A 26,138-nucleotide genomic window follows, 5' to 3' on the forward strand; every position below is an offset into this window, starting at 1 on the left:
TGTCAACCTCGGTCTCTTTTTTGCAAGTAACAGAAACCCTTCATGTGATGGTACTGGAAGCACTGTAAAATGATTAACTACACAAACTAGACTGCAGCACCCAAGAAAAACAAAATTCTCACACATTTGAATCTGTGCACTTTCTGTGAACTAGGCTCAAACAATCAGGTATAATTTATCAAGAAGTATATTTTTCTTACGCTTTGAGAGCTTCCTGAACAAGAGAAAATCAATTTGCAATTGTTAAGTTTCAAACAATGCATAATCTGTCTGGGTCCCCTGTTTCCACACGATCAATGTCCTTGCCCAGATAAGTAAGGTGTTTTCAATGGGAGCAAGGTGTTTTCGGCGGTATTGGTTTTAAGACAGCTATCACATTAAGAATTTTTGTTTCAGTACTGCAAACTGCCAAACACATGCTGTAGTCTTTTGTCAATTGTCCTACAAGCAAATATAAGTTTGATATTCTTGTGCATTGTAGGAACATACACTGAGTAGACCACTGAGGAACCTGATATACACCGCCTTATCCAGAGATCTCACAGAATTTACATAACCAAACTTTGGCATGATTACTTTGATAAGCCATGAACATTTATTTCAAATGTCTTAGCAACAACCATTTTTATTTCTGTACTTTATTCCATTAATCCTGACAAACACTCATTCATGTTAGGGCAGACCCTACTAATCATCCTCAGAAAAAAAAACAAGTAGGCCTACTCCATTCTTTGCTACATCAGAAAGAATTTCCCCTACTTTTTCCCTGGTACTGCTAATCCAGCTTTCTAGATGTTTTAACTACTCTCTCAGCAACATAGTCATCCACACTTTTTTTAATTGGCTTTCTCCTTAGTGCCAACAGGATAGTCTGAATTTTCTCATCATGAACAGAAGTTTTCTTCTTCCAAATATCTCTAAGCCTTTAGTGGATGCCTCTTGCTAATTAACCTTTCTCTCTCATTAACTTTGCATTTCACATGAGATTTTAAACTATGTTTCATTACCTTTTGAATTTATAAGAGAGGAAGCTGAAAGAGAACTAACTGCTGTTAAAAATTTTCAGTTTTCATCAAATATTTTTTGTTTTGATATAGTGGCTCTTGACCTGAAGGCCACGGCCATCTCTAAGTGTTTTGGATGCATTTATCAATGAATGTCATAATTAATTCTAAAACTACAATACAATGAAGGAGAGTTGGTATGGTTGCTGGTACTGATAATTGATTACATCAGATTGGTTTTTGTATGGCAATGATTTTCTGGTTTGTATACATTTTACATTAATAAAATACGTCACTGATATCCTCTACTGTTATTCCATCACATTCACAACACATGTTATCTTGAATATGTGTTCCATTAAGGTTGCTTCGGAATTATCCAACATTAAATTTCAAGCGAGTCATGGAACTAAAAATTTTTTTATTCCCCTTAACTGTGTGGAACCAGGAATATGAGGGAATGTTTGGCTATATTTGACCATAGTGTTCTCCTCTGAATATCTCCATTAGGTGAAGCTGAAGCTCTAAAGACAACCAATATTTACAAGTTTCCATTATAGTGTAACAACCTTTTCCCAAACTTTACTATGACTGCTGCATTGTTAGATCCAATTTACCAGTTCTTTTTTTTTAAATTATATCAGACTCCCATTCTCAGAGCAACAGAATGAAAAGTGACCAATAAAAATAAATTTATCTTTGATTTTTTTCTGTTTTATAATTTGCTTTTAAAGTACTGGAAAATTCAGAACAACAGATATGTTTTGTTTTTCATTTAAGGCAAACAGAATTTGAGGATCCATTTACCACTGCTTCCCAAAAAAAAGCATGCTGCCTTAAAACATGATACTCAGACAGTGATTCCCTCGCAAAACTTTACTGGATAATTATTTACAATCAGAGTAGAAGTAGCAAATATGTAAAGCATGAATGAAATATTCCTTTAACATCCATTTTAAGAAACAAGGCTTTGAAAGTGAGTTATTCCTGGAGCAACTTTAATTTGCTTAACTTTGTCTCCAAGAGCAAAAATAGTGACTCACATCTCGTGATACTTACACAATGGGCACAATGCAAACTATTCAACCATCTTGTCAAATTTTGCAGCTTTACCACTATTATTCACTGAAAAATTGCTTGAACTTGGCCACAACATTTTGTCACCTTTCACTTTATATTTTCTACTCACTAACAATTAATATTTATGGGCTAGAAGCTTGTATACCTTCCTCAGGCCATTTCGCAAAAACACACACCGAACACAGAATGGTGCAATGTGAGGATCCCTAAACAACTTAACAAGTAATCACCCTACATGTATTTTCATTACAAACTCCTATTACATTACAGTAATCTGCTTCCACTGTTTTCCAAGTGTCACTGCATGGCTCATCAATTTAATAGTTTCGAGTTTCTGTCCAAAGTGACAATTCCATTTTGCACACAGTCTGATTGAATTTTAGGCAGTAAGCATACAACAGCACATTACTAAAAGCATCTGAAAGATACTACTATTCACATCATCATCATGTAAATATTGTGTGCAAAATGTAACTGTCAATTGCACAAGGAAATTAAAAATATTCCACCAGTTATAATACAGTGCTCCTACTAGTGATGAAGCTGACTCTTTTAGTCCAACTATTCCTATGAAAATGGCAAATTTAAAACATTTTGAAAATATGAACATGCATCGCAAAAAAAAAAAAAAAAAAAAAAAAAAAAAAAAAAAAAAAAAAAAAAAAAAAAAAAAGGACCATGAAAATAATGGGACTAGTGCAGCAGGGGATACAACCCGTTGGCTTTGAACAATGACGTCACAAGTCGCCAGAGAGCATGTATTACAGAGATGAAAGAGCTGAGGAGAATGTTGAGAAACAAAGGAATGCGAGAGAGATAAACATTGATTTTGTCAAAAGCATAAGTGTTTTTTGACTTTAAAAAAAAAAAATCTCACGAGATAGAATAAACTGATCCTACTTTATTAAGCAATATCTTGTCAAAAGCCGAGAAGCGATTGTTCTTTATGTTCTAGCTCCCTTCAGTACATAATAAGTGTTTTTTGACTCTAAAAAAAAATCTTACGAGATAGAATAAACTGATCCTACTTTATTAAACAGCTCCCTTCAGTACCTAATTAGTGTTTTTTGGCTTTTCAAAAAAAAAAAATCTCACGAGATAGAATAAACTGATCCTACTTTATTAAGCAATAGTGTTTTTTTTACTTTTTTTTAAAAAATCTCACGAGATGGAATAAACTGATCCTACTTTATTAAGCAATATCTTGTCAAAAGCCGAGAAGCGATTCTTCTTAGTGTTCTAGCTCCCTTCAGTACGTAATACGAGTTTTTTGGCTTTTTAAAAAAAAAATTTCACGAGGTAGAATAAACTGATCCTACTTTATTAAGCAGCTCCCTTCAGTACCTAATAAGTGTTTTTTGGCTGTTTTAAAAAAAAAAATCTCACGAGATAGAATAAACTGATCCTACTTTATTAAGCAATATCTTGAAACAAATAATTAGGTTAATTAAGTCACACGTTTAATGATGCACCCAATATCAAGCGATCGCTTTTAGATTTACATTCAATTATTTTATTCAATTATTTTAATGATAGTGCTTATTAGAACACAGAACTGCTTTATTATCTATGCCTCGAAGTGAAGACATTACGATCTATGACTAAGGAATGACGTCATTGTTCAAAGCCGACGGGTTGTATCCCCTGCTGCACTAGACCCAAAATAATACAGGTGACTTTTAAACATTTCCTTCCTTAAACTTATATTTGCTAAATTCAGTATTCCTGCACTTAAGCCAAGAAACAAACAATAAATGCTTGCATATTCCTGCCAAGTTAAATAAGGTAGCCTAATAAAAAGTGGGAAATGCCCCTCACTGTGCTTACTGAGCGTTTTTGTAGACACAAGCCTTTACTAAATATGACAAACAGGAGAACTCACTCAAACCAGTAAATTTAAAGAAGATAGTAACTAATGTCATGTGTCAATCTTCAACATTTATTTGAATGTTTATGTATAAATTACTAAAACTAATAATAAACCACAGGGCTCATATTTTTCTATGTAAGAAGGGCATAATGATGCATGTAAATTTTAATTTAGAAGAGAAGTTTGAAAAATTTCCGGTGGCAATTTTCTCTCTCAAAAAATTCGTAGCACTCTCCCCCTTACCACATCACCATACTACAAACGCCAAATTTTTACTTTCACACCAATGCGCCTCAAACCACTTCCTTGATAAATGTTACGCACCTATACATATACTTTAAAACAACAGCTACAGAAAAAGATGCTCCCAACGTGGTTATAATATAGAGAACCGAACTTAAGTCTAATACATATTGCTACGTGCAAAGTCCGTCTCCCCAGCTAGTGAAACATTGCTCATTTAGAGAAACAATTCAAGGTGTAATATCAATTCTTCGACATCCCCTACATAGATTTAACAATATTTAATGACAAATGAAACTCTAGCTTCACCCTACTATTCCTAAGCCAGGTCCTTACCAAGAATATATAATTATTCTGCAAACATATCAGTTAATTTACAAATCACGAAAGAACAAGTTTCACACTAGTTTTCATAATATTTATGAAAACACGAAATTATGTAACATGAAGAATATTACTAATAATCAAAACACGCCAACCCAGTTTTGTAATCAACGCTACGGCATTTCTTCAACACTTACGTGCTGGGTATCTCATCACCAACACGAAACTGATTTCTACAGTTATCCGCATCCAAAACCTAATAAATCCGTAAAACACAATTTGCATTTAGTTAGTTTCTCAACTGTTATACACACGAAGCTCTCCAATATTTGTAAATACAGCATATACTAAGAAAAACACATAGCTAAACTTATATCGTGAACGTCAGCCATTTTACATTAACCTAATGGCATCTCGGGTACAAACTTAACAGACACGAATTTACCCGCGGAAGAATTACAAAACGAGCTAATAACCGCAAACATGTATTCGGAAGTAGAAATCTTTTAAAGAAAATAATAAGTATGCTGTTTAATCAATTTAAGATTACTAATCCAAGACAGTCGGCAAACAAATTTAAAAATTGAAGTGTAACTACGGATGTATGGTCAGCACTTCATACAAATTAAGATGCGAGGTACAGATGAAGACGAATATTTCTCTAGTTGCTGCACACAAGTTTATGACTTCATTTATAATTGAAGGCATATAACTGATATGAAACGTGTTTCTTAATGAAAATTTACTCAGTTAATTAACGAAACACGCGTATTATGAGTCCTATGAACCCAAACATAGCTCAGCACCTTCATTTCCGAAAAATAAAATTTAATAACCCATAACAAGTGTTGGGCCATATTGATACTTCTTCACGAGCAAATGTTTTTCTAAACTGGTTGTAGTGGGGAGGGTGAAAAAAAAAACGTTACATTACGGAACAATAGAAAGAGTTGGACGACCCAAATCGATAAAAGAGGTTGTTTACCAGGGAAGAATTTTCATGTGATTTTTCGTTAAAAGTCTGTGAGCATGTCTACAAAGCGTAAAGCTGAGGATGTAATCGTGGAGGGGGATGTTAAGCAAACTAAACTCGAAAACACCGAGAAAACTGAAGTGAAAGGCGACGAAAATGGAGCTGCTGCATCACCAAACGACCACGGAGAAAAACCAAACACAGAAAACGATGCTACAGAATCTAATAAAACAGAGGTAATGCTTTCAAAGTTCATATAATTTTGAGAACTTAGCATGTTTGAAGCAGTAAGCGTAAGCAGATTTTTGTATGAGTAAACTGGGATCCTGTTATAGAAAGAAGTTGCCTGCGGCGTTTTAAATACATTGTCACAAACGAAATAAATTATATGATATTTTCTCGAATTGAACAAATGGGTATTTTAGTTTTATATATTTTCATGTTATGTCGAAATACTTATTGTTTCTGCCGTACATATTAATTATTACTTAAGAAAATATTGTTGAGGGAGACGAAATTGCAGTAGTTTCGCTTGTGTGCTCTCGAAGTTATTTGGTATTCATGGAATTAAATATGAGACGAAGCGACGCAGGGAAATAAAATGAAGTCGGTGATGCTCCCACATAGCATCTCTTGCGATATGCTTATTTTTATTGTAATTTGAAGATCTCGTGGTTGCGAGGGGCGTAGGGATATAGTGTGTCTGTTGATAATGGAAAATGCTGTCACAGTAAGAAATCTTTACTGGACTGTTTGCTACTCAAGTTGTCAGTCATCTTGACTGTTTAGTGTAGACAAATAGTTGCATGGCATAGGAAACGATAGTTGAATGATCCTGTTGCGGAGTTTTTGACTGCATAGCGTTTCTCTCTATCCTGCGAGGAAGCTTCATCCATTTTTAATGTCAAAACTGACCTCCATGCATAGACGTGCAATTATTTGAATAGTAACCATCATGGCTGTAACAGTGTAAACAATTTCATTGCCATTATTTTTATTTGTGCATTTATTTCGTAAGTATGATTAGGTAAAATATTGCACAGCCGTTCCGATTTTAGTTTTACTAGTAACCAATATCAATTATGCGAGACAGTATTCGCAAATGAAGACTGTATAATATAATTAATTCTCGTTTATAGAAAATTTCATTAGCGTCACACACAGTGTAATTAACTATGCTTACAAGTTGCATATAACTACTTCAGTAATTACGAAAGATAATTAATTTTGAATAATTTTCAGTGTGCCTCTTATGGCGGAAAAAGTGTCCTGCTTATAGAAATCATTTGCACATTTATTTTTGTGAGTCTTTTATGGATTATATATTTGTTATATTTACATAAGACCTCCTTATGTTGAAATGTCTTCGTGAAAAACTATTCTAGTGGTGAATGAAGCGTGGGACCCCATTCTGACCACTGATGGGATGAAAAACTATAAGCCTATCACACGTATCAGATGTGTGTTTTAACAAACATCAAGTATGTATTTAGTATATGAATTGTGAGTAATGAAGAGGAGTGGCAGTTCTGTGTAAGTCTTACAATAGGAAAAAATGCCTAGTACAATATTGTGGTGTCCAAACCAAATTTTAGGTTAATAATGGCTACATTTTTAAAAGTTTATTTCTTAAAGAATACTAAATTACATAACTTTGAATTAACATAGTGAAAATATGCGCTTTGTGTATCTGCTAAACATTTTAATTCCATAGGTTCCGGTATACCTGTAAGAAAGAACACTGACTAGCAACTGATTACTGTTCTGTTATGTGTTAAGCAAATGCTAGTACCATGATCATACTGTTTTGCCAAGATTCCTGTCAGGTTCTAAACTTTGAAATGCAGAAATTCATCGAAAAACATGAAACTTTGTATTTGTTTTCCCTGGACTTTAATTACCTTCCTAAATTACTCCTTGGTTTCCTACACAGCCTACTCAGTGAATGGATTGAATAACATTGGGAATATGCTACAACCCCATCTCACTCGTTTTTCAATTACAGCTTCCCTTTCATGTCCTGTTAGAAATGCAGTCTGGTCTCTATACAAGCTATAAATAGAATTTTGCTCTGTGTAGTTTATTCCTGCTGCCTTCAAAATTTCGAAGGTAGTCTAGTCTACATTGTCAAAAGCATTACTTTAAATCTACAAATGCTTTAAATGTAAGTTTACCTTTCTTCAACCTATGTCCCAGGGTTAGTTGTAGAGACAGTATTGTGATGCATGTTCCTATGTTTCTCTGAAGCCCAAATTGGTTTTTCCTGAGGTTGGCTTCTATAAGTTTTTCCATTCTTCATAGTTATGTAAATAATTTATGCCAGTTTTTTCCAACAATAGTGATTCAGTGGTATTCACACCTGTTAGCACCTGCTTTCTTTGAAATTGTAATTATTACATTCTCCCTGAAGCCTGAAGGTATTTGGCCTGTCACATATTTTGCTCACCAGGTGAAATAATTTTGTCATTATTGGCTCTCCCAAAAATCTCAATAATTCTAAGGAAATATCACTCACTCCAGAGGCCTCGTTTAGACTTAAGTCTTTCTTTGCTTCCTCTTCTCTATCTATAATATTGAATTGAATGAAATTTTATTGTCGTTTAGCTATTACAGCAATTGACATAGTCGAGTTACATATATACAAAATATACAGCGCATATACATGGGTTGGAGAGCTGCATCAAACCAGTCTCACGACTGAAGACCACGACAACAACAACAACAACAACATACATGGGTTGAAAATCAATATGTCACTATTGGTTTTCCGTAAAATACAATATTTAAAATGAAATAATATGAAAACATTGCATCATAAATTACTCAGTTAAAGAAATTATGCTGTACTCTCCAAACCGGTACCACTATGATATTTTAGTCATAAAATTCCTGAAGTGATTAGCAAGAATTTGCAGCTAACCAACTGAATAATTTGTCTTTAAATAATGGAGCTTCTACCCATTCCAGTTTTCTTATTCATTATCTGGCTTATTCTTGCCTTACTTAACGTCTATTTACTTTTGTGTTGCTAACCTCATATTCATCTAATAAGTCCTATGCCTTCTACCAGCACACTTCATTCATTTTCAATATATGTGACTTCAACCTGTCCATTTCATTTTTATGCTCTATAACCCATATATGACGGTAGTATCTGTTCCCGAAAGAACAGTTACCGTGGATGACCATGCAGCTTTGCTAGAAATGAAATGATAATTAAATGGACACCCTAGCTGCAAACAGGCGTTGATGTACTTCATTGGGGACATGTTGAAAATGTGTGCCCCAACCGGGACTCGAACCCGGGATCTCCTGCTTACATGGCAGACGCTCTATCCATCTGAGCCACCGCGGGCACAGAGGATAGTGCGCCCGCAGGGACTTATCCCTTGCACGCTCCCACGCTCAACATGTCCCCAATGAAGTACATCAACGCCTGTTTGCAGCTAGGATGTCCATTTAATTATCATATCATTTCTAGCAAAGCAGCATGGTCATCCACGGTAACTGTTCTTTCGGGAACAGATACTACCGTCATATATAGTTAAAATATATGGCTTCCCGGCCATTGACCTTCTTGTGCGAACGCACACGCTATGCCCAAACTCGTACAGGACTTGGTAGATTAATCTGCCACGAGTAATGAGTATGATGGGCAAACATCTATTAGGCGCTCTACGAATGTAGTGGTATGGACATGTTGGGAATGTGGATCTCACGGGGAGCGTGCAAGGGATAAGTCCCTGCAGATGCACTATCCTCTGTGCCCGCGGTGGCTCAGATGGATAGAGCGTCTGCCATGTAAGCAGGAGATCCCGGGTTCGAGTCCCGGTTGGGGCACACATTTTCAACATGTCCCCAATGAAGTACATCAACGCCTGTTTGCAGCTAGGGTGTCCATTTAATTATCATTTCATCTCTCTAACCTACCTACCTGGGATCGAAGATCCCACACTCTTGAGGTATTCGAGCCAACACCGAGGCTTAACCAGCAGTTGTTCATACTGGTTACCGTATGCATCTGGAGTAGGAAATGGGGGAAGTGACAGTAGTACACAGAATACCCCCACCATCTACATCTACATCATTACTCTGCAATTCACATTTAAGTGCTTGGCTGAGGGTTCATCGAACCACAATCATACTATCTCTCTACCATTCCACTCCCGAACAGCGTGCGGGAAAAACGAACACCTAAACCTTTCTGTTCGAGCTCTGATTTCTCTTATTTTATTTTGATGATCATTCCTACCTATGTAGGTTGGGCTCAACAAAATATTTTTGCATTCGGAAGAGAAAGTTGGTGACTGAAATTTCGTAAATAGATCTCGCCGTGACGAAAAACGTCTTTGCTTTAATGACTTCCATCCCAACTCGGTTATCATATCTGCCACTCTCCCTTTTTTGCACCCTTTCGATGTCCTCCGTCAGTCCCATCTGGTAAGGACCCCACACCGCGCAGCAATATTCTAACAGAGGACAAACGAGTGTAGTGTAAGCTGTCTCTTTAGTGGACTTACCACATGGCATTTTAAGGTGGCTTGCGAGATATAGGTGTAGAACTGTAGAATGCCAATTTTCCTTTTCCCGATTTATTTTCTGATAAATCACAACCAGTTAAAGATTTCTGAAAGACCATTAATAAGTTGCTAAATATGAATCTCAACATATACCTTGTTTTGTTATGTAGGGTGGCAAAGGCATGCTTGAATTATGACATTTGTTGAAAACTCAGTACAACCTAGAGTCTTTTAGAGCACAAATTAGTTTTATTCTATGGGGAACATCTGCACAAAGTTTCCCTCAGAGTGACAGTGCTGACGAGGGGTCCAGCAGCGCACAATATCACCCCTCCTCCTGCACCACAAAATGATGATAATGATGACAAGAAAGAAGTTTATCTGAGCTTCTCTTGTCATGTAAATGTGTTCAAATAACTTACGGGAATGCAACCAGTTAACGTCATCGACAACTGCCGATTGATAGGTTAGTGCTCTGTCGTTATCAAGGCAAAGTGCTGTTCAAGGGAATCCAAAAGATAGGGTTTTAGAGCAACCTAAAAGCACCCTAATCTTAGATGCAATTCAGAAAACACATTGCATGTCATGTTTCTGCAAAATATGACCAATCTTCTGAGTAGTAAAGAGTAGAGCAGTCACAGTGATTTTTATTGCATATCTAGAGTACAGTCACCGTGTAGCTATCCTCAATGCAGGAAATTTAAGTTAAAACATTAAAAACAAGTCCCAATTAGACTAATCATGCCAGACACTGCATTCACACTCTTTCAAGTAGTAAAGGGGACAGTAATTGGTTGCAATGATGTTTATTGCATATCTAGATTGCAGTCACTGTGCATCCATTTACTACTAGAAATGAATACAGCTGCTGGGCACAAGTTTCCTCTATAGAATCAAACCTGATCTTGTTGGAAATGTTCCCTGCATAAGGCAAAAAGTCCATAGACTTCATTCGAAGTACTCGTTCACACACTTTAAAACTCAATGTAATATCGGAGTAGTTCAAATATATTGTCTCTGATTGAAATAAGAAATATGCTGTGTTCTTAATGTAATGCTTGTACTAACCAATTAGTGGGCTTAACAGAGTAGCACAGTGTTTTGCTACATGATATATCATAGCACCAGTGTTTCCCACAAGCAGATGAAAAGGAATCCTTAACTTTTGAATTTTTGGAAGGTCGTGTAACCTATGTGCAACAGCAAAATAAATATTAACTCTCAGTACCCTCCTGTGACGGGGAACTTTTCTTCAGTGGACTGTTAGTCTTCCACTAGACACTTTTTGTGGAGTCAGAACTGATCCTGTGATACACTGTATCAGACAGTAAACACTGCTTTACATTCACTAAGAGCTGATCTGGCGGCAGTTGTTCTGGACGAGCACGATTACATTAAAAACATGTAGTGATTACTATCTGATTCAGGGTATTACAGGATCAGTGCTGAACCCACAAAAAATTTTGAGAGAGAGACTAACAGCCTCCTGAAGAAAAGTTCATTGTCGAAGCAGACTACGAAGAGTATTAATATTTATTGTGCTGTTTCGCCTAGATTATATGGCCTTCAAAAGATCCACAGAGAAGGGATTCCTTTACATCCAGTTGTGAAGTAACATTGGTGCTCTGACATATTGTGTAACAAAATGCCTTGCTACTCCATTGAGCCCACTAGTTGGTCAGTGTGGACATTAAATTCAGAACTCGTATGTCCATTAGAGGGTGCACGTTTGAATGACTCTGATATTCTATTATGTTATAAAGGAGTCTCTCTCTTCACTCGTGTTCCTCAGTCTGAATCATTACAGTTAATTAAGGTCAAGTTTGGTGTGAATTAACGAACTTGTTTTGGCAAGTGTTGACTTCTGTATATTCTTTAATTCAGTGTCAAGTACTGCGAGCTGAAAGAGGGAATTGCGATGGGAAGCCCGTTGTCATTGTAAATTTGTTAATGGAAATCAAGGAATGTTCCTTAGTTAATGGCTTTGAAATTTGCCTGTTTTTAAAAAAAATTTTAGGTTGCTCGACCTCACAGCAGCGAGAATACGAACACTATTTAGGACAGTTGAATTCGAGCCACTCGAATATTTGTTTCATGGTGGAGGTGGAAAGGATGGCCACTGTCCCCTCCTTGATGTGTTGGTTCCCCTCCTTGATGTGTTGGTCAGGGGGAAGGTTGATAGTATGTTGGGACATTCCATATGTAGGGAACCTACTCACACTATATTGTATCTACAAGCTGATAGTTGTCACTATTTGGCTCAGTGTGAAAGGGTGCTCTGTACCTCGGCTCACAAGGTCTGCATCATTTCAGACCCTGAGAGTTCAGCAGCTGTGTTGTCCCATCCTGATGTCATCTTTTGTCAGAATGGGTGTAGTGAAAGACGGGTAAGATGTCGTTGCGCTATCGACCTACTGTGCGCAGGTTGAGTGGTGACAGTACTGAGTTGGCACAGCCTACACCCATTTTGCCTTATGCGGGGGACATTTCCAATACGATTGGTCGTATCGGGTTTGATCCTGTAAAGAAACAGTTGTGCCCAGTGACTGCCTTCATTTCGAGTAGTAAATGGCCACACAGTGACTGCAATATAGATATGCGATGTACATAACTGCAACTGTACCCTTTACTGCTTGGAAGATTGATTGTATTTTGTGGAAATACGATATGCAATGTTTTTCCAACCTCCATCTAAGATTAGGGTCCTTTCAGGTTCTGTTAAGAAAGTCTCAGTTTGCGTAAGGCGGGTGTCTATCTCACTCCTTGCAGTTGTTGTATATCAGGGTGGCAGTTCTTCTGGAGACGTGGAATTCTCAGGGAACTACATAAAAATCAGTGAAATCTCAGTGAATTTCATAAAATCTCAGGGAATTCCGTATCTTTAACCTAGCATTGAAATGTAATTTAAATGAGTTTTATAAATTACATATTTCAAAATACCTAATTTTTCAAATGCATTAATTGTATGAATATTATTCCATACAAATTATCAAACTTTAAAACTGCTTTTGTGGGTATATGTCGGTTGAGAGGAAAGAAAAGTCAATATTGTGGTATCCCACTCACCCATTGTCCCACTCACCATTAATTTATCAGCAGCTTCTGACATAATCTTCCACCTCACACCTGGAACTGTCAGGGATCTTTCTCCCCCACCCCCACCCCACTCCCTCAAGTATGAACAGCCACCCTGCTCATATATTGTTCAGACTATGAGGACCGTGCAGGATTGGTGCGCTGAGCTTAGGTGTCGCACATGCTTACGACAACCGAACAAATCTGCAATTGCACTACATTTTCTTGGCACCTGGCATAACATGCAATTAGGGTAGTGTTGTAAGCAAGCAGTTGAATTTAGTAACCAACCTTGTACATAGAGATGGAGGTTTCTGCTTAAATTCTGCATGGAATCCTGCTGTCTCCTTTGTTAAAAAATAGAGGGACAGAGTTAATGTTACCTCATCCATTGTTCGATAATTTTCACTATCAATAACTTCTTATGTTGGTCAGTTTTGGTTGTGGTGGCATGAGAGAGAGAGAGAGAGAGAGAGAGAGAGAGAGAGAGAGAATGTGTTTATGGAATTGTTCTGTAAAACAAAGTTTTGAATTGCATACTACTTCCTGCAATTTTTTGCCTCGAGAATGACAGCATGGTCACATGTCGAAATACCGGTGGTTATTGGTGGCGTTACCCGGCTGCATTCTCGTAGGTTACTCAGAGAAGTTTATCACTCAATGCATTTTTGCTGTTCATCCAGCTAAACTTCAGCATCAGGTGTCATGTTTTAGTTTATTACTTATGCAGACAATATCTATGTATAACACTAAATGTACCTGCAAAATTATATCATTGTGCTATTCACAGTTCGGGAGATATGTCATAAACATTGAGATGCATGAAGAATATTGCTTAAAACAGAGTGGAAATAACCAACCTTAAATCCACTTACTGTGCGATAATGATAGCACTTAACAACAAACTGTAAACATAATTTGAAATCATTTTCTAAACTTACTGTTAAGAGTTGGATATATTAGCACTGCACGACAACAGCCACAAAAACCACACAGCATCGCCTTGCCTGACGGTAGTTGGATCTTCACTTGTATTGGCAGTGCTGAATTCACCCTGCTCGGTTTGTTTCTTTTCGTGGTTATAGTATTAGAAGGGGTGATCAAAAAGTTTCCATTCAAATGGTATACAGCCCCAGAGTCAGTATGCCAATGGGGTAAAATCACTATGGGCATTGAGTCCACTGAGTCAGAGATACCCATCTGGTAAAACACTGTGTCCTGCTGCGCGAAGAAGTCAGTTACTAACTGCCGTATGTCCTCTTCCGAGAGGAATCTTTGACCCTTTGAGGCCTTTTCTTAAGGGACCTGATGTGTGATGATCACATGGAGAGAGATTTGGATTATATGGTGCATGCCAGAGTGTCTAGCGTACAAGTTGGTACAACTATGGCTGACCTTCTAGATCAGTTGGCGTCTCGGGTCGTATCACAACCGACACGGAACTGAGTGCACCGTTCGATGACAGTAATTCCCGACAAATGTGCTTCCCCATATATGTAACTCATTTTCTGATTGATGTCTGTCAGTTTATGTCTTTCAGCAGCCGAGAAAATAACAGCGTGTCAGCCGTGTTTGGACACATTTGGGAATAAACGTTGCCACAGTTAGTGTCTGTATTTATTGTGTGTGGGTCAGAAAGACACAAACCCCACACTAATCCCTTGCCTATCTGTCGATGCTTGTATACCCACATTGGAGTCTCTCTCTGTTGCATATACACTGCAACGATGCCCTCGAATGGAAGCTTTTTGATCTCCCCTTATATGTTCGGCACTTGTTTACGGTTAATACAGAGCTAAAGCAGTCATCAGGACAGGCTGGACACAGCGGCAAAATTTTACTGCTGCCTCAGTTTGGTGGACTTGCAGATGTGTGTGAACAGTCTGTGAATCTGGTGGACAGCGATTTTCGACACATCGTAGGAGATGTTAAAGGCTGATCGGTGATCCATTTTCAAGTTTTCCAGTATCGCCTCGATTGTGATACGGTGCTTTTGTAGCAATTCCTGCTTCTTCACAGATGTGGTCAGCCACTTTGTTTTTATCATTCAGATGCATTTGACAACACTGAAAGCGTCTACACTGTGCCACTTTGTCACACAGTGGTGTGCTGTGGCTGTACAATTCCACCAGCTGAGAATAGATTGTTGCAGCATTTTTTCCATTTCAAATGCAGAAAATGAATTACTGCAAGATTCTCTGATATAGCGATGGGTGGCGCCGTGTTGTTTTGGATTCTCTAATGGGATACCGCGGTGCTGTGGTGTGGGGATTTGAGTCTGTACTGGAATGGCAGACCTGTTCCTGCAGACAGACAAATACTGTTATGTGATTTATTTTTTTCACTACGGTAATCAAAATTCTTCGTACTTATGTAATATTTGACCCCGTTTAGAAGGCATAGAGTTTACTTTCAAGTCTCGCACACGTGTTTACAGGTAGAACCGCCGATACCTCCACAGACGGACGTGCCGCCAGTGCGTCGAGAAGGCGGTACCTTCCTAATTGCCGGCTGCACAAACTGGGACCTGACCGGTCGGAAGACGGCCCCGAAGAATGCGGGCAAAGTGGGTCCGGCCTCAGGTCGCAACCTGTGGTCGCCGCACAGATTCGCTCCACTGGCGGGAGTCCGCGTCAAGCTGGTGGCTTCCGGCTGCAACGCTGCCCACAATATCATTGTCACAGAAGAGGGTCAGGCACTCGCTTTGGGTAAGCCAGATTTGAAGGTTCGTGTTTATTTCCCACACGTTATGCTCTCAGTGAGCTTCTCAGTGGAGAGACTTGTCCAAATGTTGTTACAGCTCGACCCATATGATAGCTCTGTTTGTTTCATTTTTTGTAGTAATGGGCAAATTGGAGGTGCTAAGTTGACACTCAATTAAAGGCAAGTACTTCAGTTACTAAGGGAAAGTTTGAGTTACGTGCACTAACAAAAATGGAACACTGTAGAGTAATTTGGATATTAGAGTAGTTATTATTGGAGGAAAAAGTTCGTACATAGTATTTCCTCCTCCTCCTTTTCTCCTTCCATGTGGAATCTATTCTGGAAAAGTCTAGTCAACCAGAGACCTGGATGGTACAAGAGAACAGATGTGCTGTATGGGGAAGGAACTTTGATTGTGTGATAATGTTTAGACAAATCTTTCTTTTGACTAACTTTAATCTGTATGCCTATCTACAACTTTTAGTAACTTGTTGTCAGATGTAGCTCTTTTAGCAAACTTTTCTTTAAAGGAAGTATTTATTACAACCCTTAGGGTTAACAGTTCACTTCCAACTCCAACAATATGTCTACAGACAACTCAAGTTTATTAACTAAAACCTGGTGCTGGACTATGTTTGGAGTGGTTACCAATACAAAAATCAATCCTCAGTTATTATTTAATATAAGATCATTATGTGAAGTATTTATTTCGTCAGATTATATTCTACGAATGTAATAACTGTAGTCAGGCCTTCTGGTCACGGTTCCAGGGTGACCCACCATCCACTGTAGAGCTGTGAGATGTGTACACCTGTCTGTCACTGCAACTTGTATGCACACACAGTATCTTGTTTGACATTGAGAGATCTTCAAAACATCATCCAAACACACTATCAGCAGTTGCTGTTGTAATATAAAATCATCCCACACTTAATTACTCAAAATAACACTGATGTGATTGTTTCAAGCCATACTCGTTATATGTCATTTGGAGTCATATGATGTTGCATTCGCTATGTCATTTATGTGTGCAAATTTGTACCTTCATAACTGCTAGGTTCTGTACTGCTCTTACCCTTAGATCCTGGTTTCAGAATAAAGTTTCAGCACTCGAGGTGCTTGGAATGGAGAAATGAAAAAATAACTTCAATTGTTTTGCTATCTTTTACGTCATGAACTACCGGTGTCCTGAAATGTCAGCTCTTACTTTGTTTTTCATAATAGTGCTACATTAGGCTCCATTTCAGTGACACTACAATGGTGACCACGTGACAGTTGGAATATACGTTGTGATTCATATTAATGTTTGAAAAACTGAAGTGATGTAGACGACACTGAGACAAGTAATTTAATATAAGACACAGGGAAGTGTCGGGAAGTACCCGAAAGATGGATGAGAAATGCGGGACGTATGACTGTCAACAGATGATGTACCTCATGTCGTGCAGTGGTTGGGCTAGGGCATGAAGCGATGATTGAGCAATACAATACCAAATTCAAGAAAATGGCGCAAATTTCGAACATTTTTTGGAAATGAAATCTGTTGTATACATAGAAGTTACTAAATCATTGTCCTTGATGTAACCAAGTAAAAACTGTTCTTATTTCTTTCCTTTTGTCCCTTCTTGTTTTACTTTCAGGCATTATTTAGTAAGGAAAATACAGGGCATTTACTGGTAATGATGCAGTTCTGAAGCTTGTAGTCTTTTACTTGTTGTGACCTGATAACTGTGCGTTTTTGTTATACTGTACTTTGCAGTGAACCAGCGTGGACCGTGAAACAGGTAAATAAATAATAAATCTTGTCTCATTGTAAACTGGCAATTATCTAAGACAGTGAAAAAAAAATACTGTCTACAAGACTCAAAACCTGAGCTCCACACACTAAAGTCACCCACGTGGACCTAGAGCCCTACCGACACGAATGCTCGACTCGAGTCGGAATAACGAGGTTTGACAGAATGATAGGCGTTTGCCGTACGTGCGGCGAGGTGCATAATCTGGTGACATCACATGTTCAACATATGTCATCCACTTTTGGTGTATTTCTGACTCCGTGTGTCTTATATTAAATTACGTGTCTCAGCATCGCTTCAGAGGTTTTTCAACATTAATAAGAGTCACAGCATATAAACTGTGTGGTGTGTTCACTACATTTGTAGCATCCCTCTCTTGTCTCCATTTCAGACAAAACAAATGTACTGTCTGCCAAAAGAAGTTACGCATGCAGCAGAGGAGGAGAAAATGGAATGAAACTTTATCGGTGGAAAGAGTACACAGTGTTAATTCGAGGTTTACAAAATAGTCAAATTTAGGAAGAATGTGGCAGTATGGGCCTAGTTATCAAATGAATTTTCTCCTCTGGCCAGGATGCATCCAATGATTGTTCGGAAGGGTTTCATAGTCGTCGTATCCTCTCCAGGGGCAAGATGGTTCACAACTGTTGTAAATGGTCCTTATATTCCTGATACTGGCACTGTTCTGTCGGGTATGGATCTGAGAATCTTTCATGTTGAGAAATGAGGAGGTGGTACCTGTTTTTGTTGATAAAAAGCTTTCTACAACCAAGGATGCATAAATATTTGTTTATTTTCAGCAACCAGTTCCAACAGACTTAGCTGTCATCTTAAGTTCTTCAAAATTTTTGTTAGAAATTGTGTTCTTTGTGAGTGGGAACCTCATGCCAAGTTGTCATGTTAGTGGATAAAATATGGCACATTACAAAAATCATTGTCAAAAAGAAACATTTACACTGATAAAGCACCCTGTGCACATGGCCATGTCCATATATGTAGCACCCACAGATGGCTATTACATAATAAAAATCACAAAATACAATAAAATGCATGCTATCATATCTGTTAACATGTTCCATTCATTGATGATTCACCTTAGACAGCATATCATACACATGAAGGTACTGTTTACATTTTACTAATCATATGCTGCTCTAAAGTGTTATAGATTGCAGTGACATTCTTCCGAAGTATGTAGTAAACATGTGTACGAACGTGTTTGGCACCACATCTTACTAAGATAGATTATTCTGAGTGAGGGCAAAAATTTTCGTTCTGCATATCTTGACTAATAAAGTATAGGAATAAAACTGCTTTCAAACCAAGCGACGTCTCGAGGTTTAGGCATTTATAACAAGCTGTTGCAGTTTTTCTAATCGGGTGACACTACAAGGTGTGCATTTCACCTATTTATCCATAATTAATAATATGCAGCACACTGACACTACTACAATAATGGCCGTATCCCTTAACTTTCCTTAAATTGTTCTGGAAGTAAATTATTATAGTTGGATGAAATTTTCAGTTATTTTGTGACATTACTAATGTACAAAAATACTTGCATTATATAGGTTAAATACCGTCTATAATGAAAGTTGTATTAAGACCAGTTTTGTTTTGCTTTATTTTAACAAAACACACAGAATGGTGAGGTGACAGTGGTTCTTCACAACATAAAAACATGAATGTATTTAGTGTTGGTAAAAGTGCTGTGTGCTAAAATCCAACACACATGTGGAAGAACAGAAAGAATGGCGTAAAGAACTAAAAACCTGACCACTAAAGATGCATTAGCAGCGTGTATATGACCCGGGAGATCGGAAAAACCCAGAAATTTTTCCATCAGGGAAAAACTCGGGATTTTTTAGAATTCCAGGAATTTTTTTCATTTTAGTTTCTGGTTAAATTTTTGTATTTTTGACTGGTAAGAAACGATACAACAACAAAGTATAGTACTGTATCCCACTCCTGTAGAATAATAAAACATGAATGAGAGAGAGGAAAAAAAGAAAGAAAGAAAATTAAACTTAAGTTGCAAAGCAAATGCGCCACATACAATAACAAAACTCAGTGATCATACAAGCGTCTGCCAACAGCAAAATGTGTCAAAGGATTAGGAAGATTACGCAATGCTTCATAACAACAACCTTTCTCTGACGAGTGTGACGTCACAACTGTTTACATAGATTCATTTGAGCAGTTGTGAGCGGGTTCATGTGCATGTGCAGTTGAGTCGCGCATGAGTAGTACCTTCTTCGACTTCTGGCTACAGATGTTTTGCTGTTGGCTGTGTAAGCAGTCGCGGCAAGCAGCTATATGCTACTGGGACCATCAGTATCTAGTACTGCCGTGGTTCGAAAATATTGTTTATCCGGGGCTGATGCATACAGCAGTCTGAGTTGTAATGGGGAGGTGGATAGTCTCAACATGCCCCGTGTTTAATAAGTTTAATGATTTTGTCGTTTCCTCTTTATCGCTTTCACGTCAAATGAAAACGTAACGGATTCCTGTGGCCAGGAGCTATCAAGTGAATTAAAATAGGTTCACATAATTACAGAAGGTTAACATATATTATTATTTTCAGATTTTATTTCATTTCCACCATTCTGACAGTTGAGCATTAATAGTCTTGCAGAACAATGAAGTTGTTTTTGTCAGTTTGCTAAAGAAATTTGGCTTTTATTAATCTTTTCCATTGAGGCAATCAGTGTATTTGAAGCGAACTGTTTAATGTGCGCGTTTTCGTCTTCTAGCACTTATGGCATTATGCCATAATAAAGAACCAAACTTGAGAATACAGTACTGGTACCCCAAGCAAATTTACGTCCGAATCTGGGCATACGAATCTGCACTTTTAGCTGAATTGTGCATTTTAGTATGGTTCATGAAATTCCGATGCTCGTAGAGTATCCTCTGACGTCTTGTTTCTTTTATAACATAACGTAAGGTCTTTTAATGTTTTACACACATGAACACACAGGTTTCCTGTGTCATCGTAGCTGTGCAAGCGTGGTGACACCTGTTACCTGGCGCTCTCTGGCAACTGCTGAAACAAGCCTATTCCTAACAGGTCACTGGAAAATATTGCGAATGCTAGTTGGAAAAGCATCAATTTCAAAGTAAATTTCCTTTAACGGAAGATGAACTATGTGCAAGAATGTACCATCAATTTCTTAAATCACAAATTGTTTGACTCCCATTTAAAAATCAAGTCTTTGAGGACAATCGTTTCGAAAAATTTTGAGCCCAGAAGATCAAACATTTGTCATTATTAAATTTTTCTGGCACATTTGTGTGATGTATGTGAAAGCGTAACGCGCGCAAAAAAGATCAACATCATATGCGAAAGCTTCTCTTGCAGCTTATTAATCTTCATTATATTTGAAAGCTTTGCTTTTCTTCGAACAACACTATGTGTATTAATTTAAACCATTAACTTTTCCTATTTGTGTGTACGCGCTACTTTACTATTGGCTGACTACATCACGTGTTCTATGCTCTGAATATCTGCTGTCATTGGCTGGCAAGATCATGTGACATGAGCCAGAACTGGCTTACAAAAAACATCGCAATCTCGATTTCAATGCTTCAGAAAGTAACGTGGTGTTTAGTAGAACTCACATTTATACTTTTGTAATACGAACGTATGCAGCACACATGTTGCTACACATCAAAGATCTTTCCAAAATGCGAAATTCTACGCCGGTGTATAAAACCGTAACCATTCAAAGGATTGATAAGTTTTACGGTTCCGAGGAGGAGTATACTGTCACTTAACACGGAAAAAGTGTATTTTCACCCAGGAGAAAGTGTATTTTTAAATGGGAAATCCATGAAAAATCGAGAATTTTTTTTTCTTGTCCTCGTATACATCCTGATTAGAATAAAGTGAAAAGTGTTTGTCTTAATAAAACTTCCATTACAGTTGCAAAATACTGTATTTAACCTATACAACTTGTATATCAGCAATTGTGGAAAAAATAGGCTGAAAAACGAAGAAAAAATGTATCAAAAATACTATGTACATAGCGTTAGCTGCTAAGGATATCTGATATACAGCATTTAAAGGCCTAAATCGGGCTTCTGATTTTGATAGTTTTCCAGACCCCTCTCCGTATGTGTTTGTCATCACTGGCAGCCTCTTCTCAAGGTTGGCAGTTGTGGAAAACCTGTGCATGCACATTGACAACCTTTATATCCACGCCTCGAGCCCATCAGCCAAAGACTGCGGTCCGTAATCCACGACCTTTTTTCATACAATGAGAACCTCACCACAGACTTAATGTATCTGTGAGCTGTTTTCCAAAAGAATAGGTACTTAGATAACCAAATTGAGCACCTGTCGAAGTAAAAATTGAGAAAGCTTGAGAAAGAGGTTGAGACTGTGCCATTGAAAGAGCAACCAAGAAAACTGCTTACAATGATCAGCCAGAACATTATGACCATCTTTCTAATAGCTTGTGTGTCCACCTTTGGCATGGATAACAGCGGTGACAGGTGACATGTGGCATGGAAGCAATGAGGTATCCATTGATTATTGGAGGGAATTGGCACCCCATTTACACACACACGCTTGCACCACCTGGTTCCTGTAAATTCCAGGGTGCGGGCCAATGAGCTCTGACACTATGTTCAATCATATCTCTGATTTGTTCGATTGGGTTCAGGTATGGCGAGTTGCGAGGGCCAGCACATCATTTGGAACTCACCACTGTGTTCCTAGAATCACTCCATCACATTCCTGGCCTTGTGTTTTGGCGCATTATCTTTTTGAAAAATGTCACTGCCATTGGGAAATGTGATCATCACGAGGTGATGTTTGTGGTCCTTGTCCATCATGGTGCCTTGCACAGGCTCCATTGGAGCTGCGGGTTCCTGTGTGAAAGTTTTCCAGAGCATAATGGAGCTGCCGCCAACTTATCTGTATATGTATTCCTAGATGTTTTGTGGATGTAACTGCTTCCAGTGATCTGCAGTTGTGTAATCGTAGAAAGGTGGGTCTTTCTGCCTCTGTATTATATGCTAAATTTATTTATGTTGAATGTCAACTTCGAATGTGTACACCAAGCGTCAATACTCTGCAGGCCTTCTGCTTTTCACCAAAGTTTTCTACCGTCATAACTCCTCTGCCTCGACTACTGTGTCGTTTATAAATATTGTGGAAAGTAATCATCCTATAGCGCTCCCTTAGGGTACAAGCGAAGTTACTTTTACATCTGAAGATATTTCTCCATTCGGAATGACATGCTGTAGTTGTTATTTGACTCCGTTGTGATTCTGGTGGAGGAGATTTTCAATCTCCATATTTTGGAGTTGGCAGCTGACACTGAAAGTTGTTTTCACAAGTTCTAAGTTCGGATTCTAATGATAGTAACTGAAATGTGTCAGTAATATAATAATTTAAAGAAACCATTCAGTAATGTAGCCAGTATTGCAATAAAAAATTCTCTTAAGTGGTTAAAATACTGAGTGTTTCAGTAACATAGGCAGTTTTGCAATAAAAGTTCTCTTGAGTGGTTGAAGTACAGAGTGTAGATCTTTCTTGCTCTACAGCTGACCACTAATCTGTTGCATCGTAAATGCTAAAGGAAAAATTCACTTACGCATCTGATTTTTGGCTCCGCTCTGTTTCCGACAGGCCGAAACGAGAAGGGGCAACTGGGTCTCGGGGATACGGTGAGACGCGATATACCGACACCCATCGAAGCTGTGAAGAACCTGAATGTGGTCGGTGCAGCGTGTGGGCGGAACCATACTCTGCTGCTGACAGGTAAGAAGAGTGAGTCTGTTGTGTGTGTGTGTGTGTGTGTGTGTGTGTGTGTGTGTGTGTGTGTGTGTGTGGGCGCGCGCAGTACTCATCTGGCAGATGAGTAACTATGGTAGTTACACGTCTCACCAGGTAGCCTTGCGCAGGGGCTGTCTTCAGTATTCTTCGTATTTGTAGGATTTGAAGGTCAGTGTCCGTATATCATTTTCCGAAAGGAGTACGACGCAATTATAAAAAAAAACTTCAAAATGTCGTCATTGTGGATTATATTATTTCTGAACAGTGTCAGGTACAAAACAGCCACATTGAAATGTCCGTTCCTTTTTCCTTTTCAGTGCCCCCTTATTCTGGCCTGGTCGGTACTGGTACAGTACTTCTCCAGTTTTGCAGAGAACCGACTGTTCTCGTACGCAGATTGTTAGTACGGTAGGATCGTCACTCCTGATGGCGACCACTGCTGTCTCCCCCACTCCCCGTCCTGTCTCTCTGCATCTAGTGGAACAGCACAGTCAGATGTAGCGCTTCCTATTTCAAAGTGTTTGCTTATCTTGTACCTGAATCATGATGTGGGAAACGGGCCGGTATTTGCCTAGGTCAATGTGGAAAAGCACTTCAAAACTGAAATGTGGGCTGGCCTAAATACTGGCTGCCCGTCATTAATCCACGCGGAACTTCCATCTGAGGCTAGCACACCTTCCTGTATGCCAGAACTGGACACTTCAACAGGCCCAGCTATTCAGATGTGTAAATGGAAATGCTAGTTAATAAATATTGAATCATAAAAATAATGTTATTTTATTCTTGTTGTTTTCATTATTATTTTCCAGTCACATTAAAATGGAGGTAGACAGTCACAGTAAACTAAAATTTGGTACAAAATGCAAAATGTTGTTGTTGTGGTCTTCAGTCCTGAGACTGGTTTGATGCAGCTCTCCATGCTACTCTATCCTGTGCAAGCTTTTTCATCTCCCAGTACCTACTGCAACCTACATCCTTCTGAATCTGCTTAGTGTATTCATCTCTTGGTCTCCCTCTACGATTTTTACCCTCCACGCTGCCCTCCAATACTAAATTGGTGATCCCTTGATGCCTCAGAACATGTCCTACCAACCGATCCCTTCTTCTGGTCAAGCTGTGCCACAAACTTCTCTTCTCCCCAATCCTATTCAATACTTCCTCATTAGTTATGTGATCTACCCATCTAATCTTCAGCAAAATGTCAGACATAAAATAAAATAATTTTTTTATTTCTAGATGCTGAACAGTACTGTTGTTGTATATATGTTTTATGTTACAATAAGGCATTTTGTATGCATACACCAAAAGGTGGTGTTTTTATTCAAAAAGTGTAATTCAGTCTTTTAACCAATTAACACCATACTGCTAGGAAATTGATGTCCAGGTGCTGACCTTCAAATACCATAAGTACAAAAAAAAAGGCTCCAGTCAGTTAAATTCTCAATATTGTTTCATCTCGCACAGGTTGTCATCCGAGCACATTTGAACAAAGGGCCGTAAAGGGTGCTTACTACCTTTTAAAAGATCCTGTGACATAGTTTGTATATTTTACTGTACTGCATTTTACACAAACTCGCTGTGCTTGTACCTGTAGTTAAAGGTTGCTACGTATAATATAGATTTTCTTGTGTCTGATAGGTGAAGTGTGTAAAGCCCAAAAATAACTGTCAGAGAAAATGGAATTTAAAACTTGGAGAGAGATGATAAATATTACAATGCTCTTCAGGTTCACTTTCTTGCAATATTTAATTTTTATTTTGTTGAACATGAAACATGCACAACACAGTTTGGTCTTAAGACACTTTGCACAACAAGAATGGGTATACACTATTGTATTTTAGACAGCCGCATTCATGTGAAATAATACTCCAGTTTTATTTTATTGATTCTGTACTAAGCTTGTGTGTATAAAAATACCAAAATTTTGCGGTGAAGCTGACAGTTGCCAAAGTACTTAATGTGCAAATTGTTTACGTTTAGTGAAGGTTGTCAGTAGTTAGCGCAATAATACGTTTCACATATATTAAAGATGAGAAAAAAAAACAGAAGTTGCAGGTCGTAATTTTAAAACCGTTAATTTCTAAATTTAATGTTAAATTTTTTTTAATATCTTGCTGCTTAATATCTCAACAGCTGTCATAAAATAAGTAATAGTTATTATAATTTGACATTTTCAGATGATTCTTTAATGTAAAGTAGATTTCTTGGCATATTTTTTGTCTTTTATTGTTCTTTTTCTCGTTTACCAAACAGTTCAGGAGACTCCATTTGTCGTCTCGGCCTCTACGAGTAAACGAAAGACTGCACAGGCGTGCGTCGTAAACCCGATCCTGACGTACATTTCTGGAACCTTGCATTTGTGTGCAGTGCAACAGTTATTGTTTGCAGACTTTTTTATATTATCGTTCCAGTTGCACTTTTTTAACCAGCCAGTAAAGCATTCGTGCATTCAGCAGAGGTAAAGATGGTGACATTGTTTGCAGATACGGGTGCCGTGTTTGCGGCTGGTGACAACAAGCTGGGCCAATGCGGCGTGGGCAACCAGCACCCTGTCATCGCCACGGCCACTGTGGTGAGTAGGCAGCCTGTTATTTCTAAGTTTCATCACCAGCAATGCAGCTGCAAGTGTGCTAGCTGTAATGAATCTTGCCTCCTCAGAACTTTCGTACTTAAGTGGAAATGTTTGATTATTCCACATCTAAAGCATATGTTTGATCCCCAAAAACACTATTTTTGTATAATATAATTTTATTTCTCATATTGAT

The 26,138-nt window shown here is 38.2% G+C and overlaps 2 protein-coding genes and 2 non-coding genes across 5 annotated transcripts in view; 2 read left to right on the forward strand and 2 right to left on the reverse strand.

Annotated features, from left to right (window-relative positions):
* The window catches only part of LOC124719821 (zinc finger CCCH domain-containing protein 10-like), a 123,326-nt gene extending 118,404 nt beyond the window's left edge, over positions 1 to 4,922 (reverse strand). Inside the window, 1 exon segment of the mRNA XM_047245010.1 lies at positions 4,719 to 4,922. The gene's annotated coding sequence lies outside the window, so the exon portion shown is untranslated.
* Positions 4,923 to 5,470: 548 nt separating this feature from the next.
* The window catches only part of LOC124719990 (protein RCC2), a 90,552-nt gene continuing 69,884 nt past the window's right edge, over positions 5,471 to 26,138 (forward strand). The window contains exons 1-4 of one of the 2 annotated variants that reach the window (XM_047245216.1): positions 5,471 to 5,730; positions 15,527 to 15,797; positions 23,227 to 23,358; positions 25,857 to 25,945. In XM_047245216.1, coding sequence (XP_047101172.1) covers positions 5,551 to 5,730; positions 15,527 to 15,797; positions 23,227 to 23,358; positions 25,857 to 25,945 — 672 coding nt within the window. In that variant the 5' untranslated portion in view covers positions 5,471 to 5,550. Of the gene's footprint in view, positions 5,731 to 6,166; positions 6,225 to 15,526; positions 15,798 to 23,226; positions 23,359 to 25,856; positions 25,946 to 26,138 lie in introns of those variants that run through there. The other variant, XM_047245217.1, reaches the window with a different exon arrangement.
* On the reverse strand, positions 8,776 to 8,850 carry Trnat-ugu. Its single transcript has one exon. It is a non-coding gene; the product is annotated as a tRNA-Thr (tRNA).
* On the forward strand, positions 9,260 to 9,334 carry Trnat-ugu. Its single transcript has one exon. It is a non-coding gene; the product is annotated as a tRNA-Thr (tRNA).

Source organism: Schistocerca piceifrons, chromosome 11, assembly GCF_021461385.2.
Source record: "Schistocerca piceifrons isolate TAMUIC-IGC-003096 chromosome 11, iqSchPice1.1, whole genome shotgun sequence".
Lineage (NCBI taxonomy): Eukaryota > Metazoa > Arthropoda > Insecta > Orthoptera > Acrididae > Schistocerca > Schistocerca piceifrons.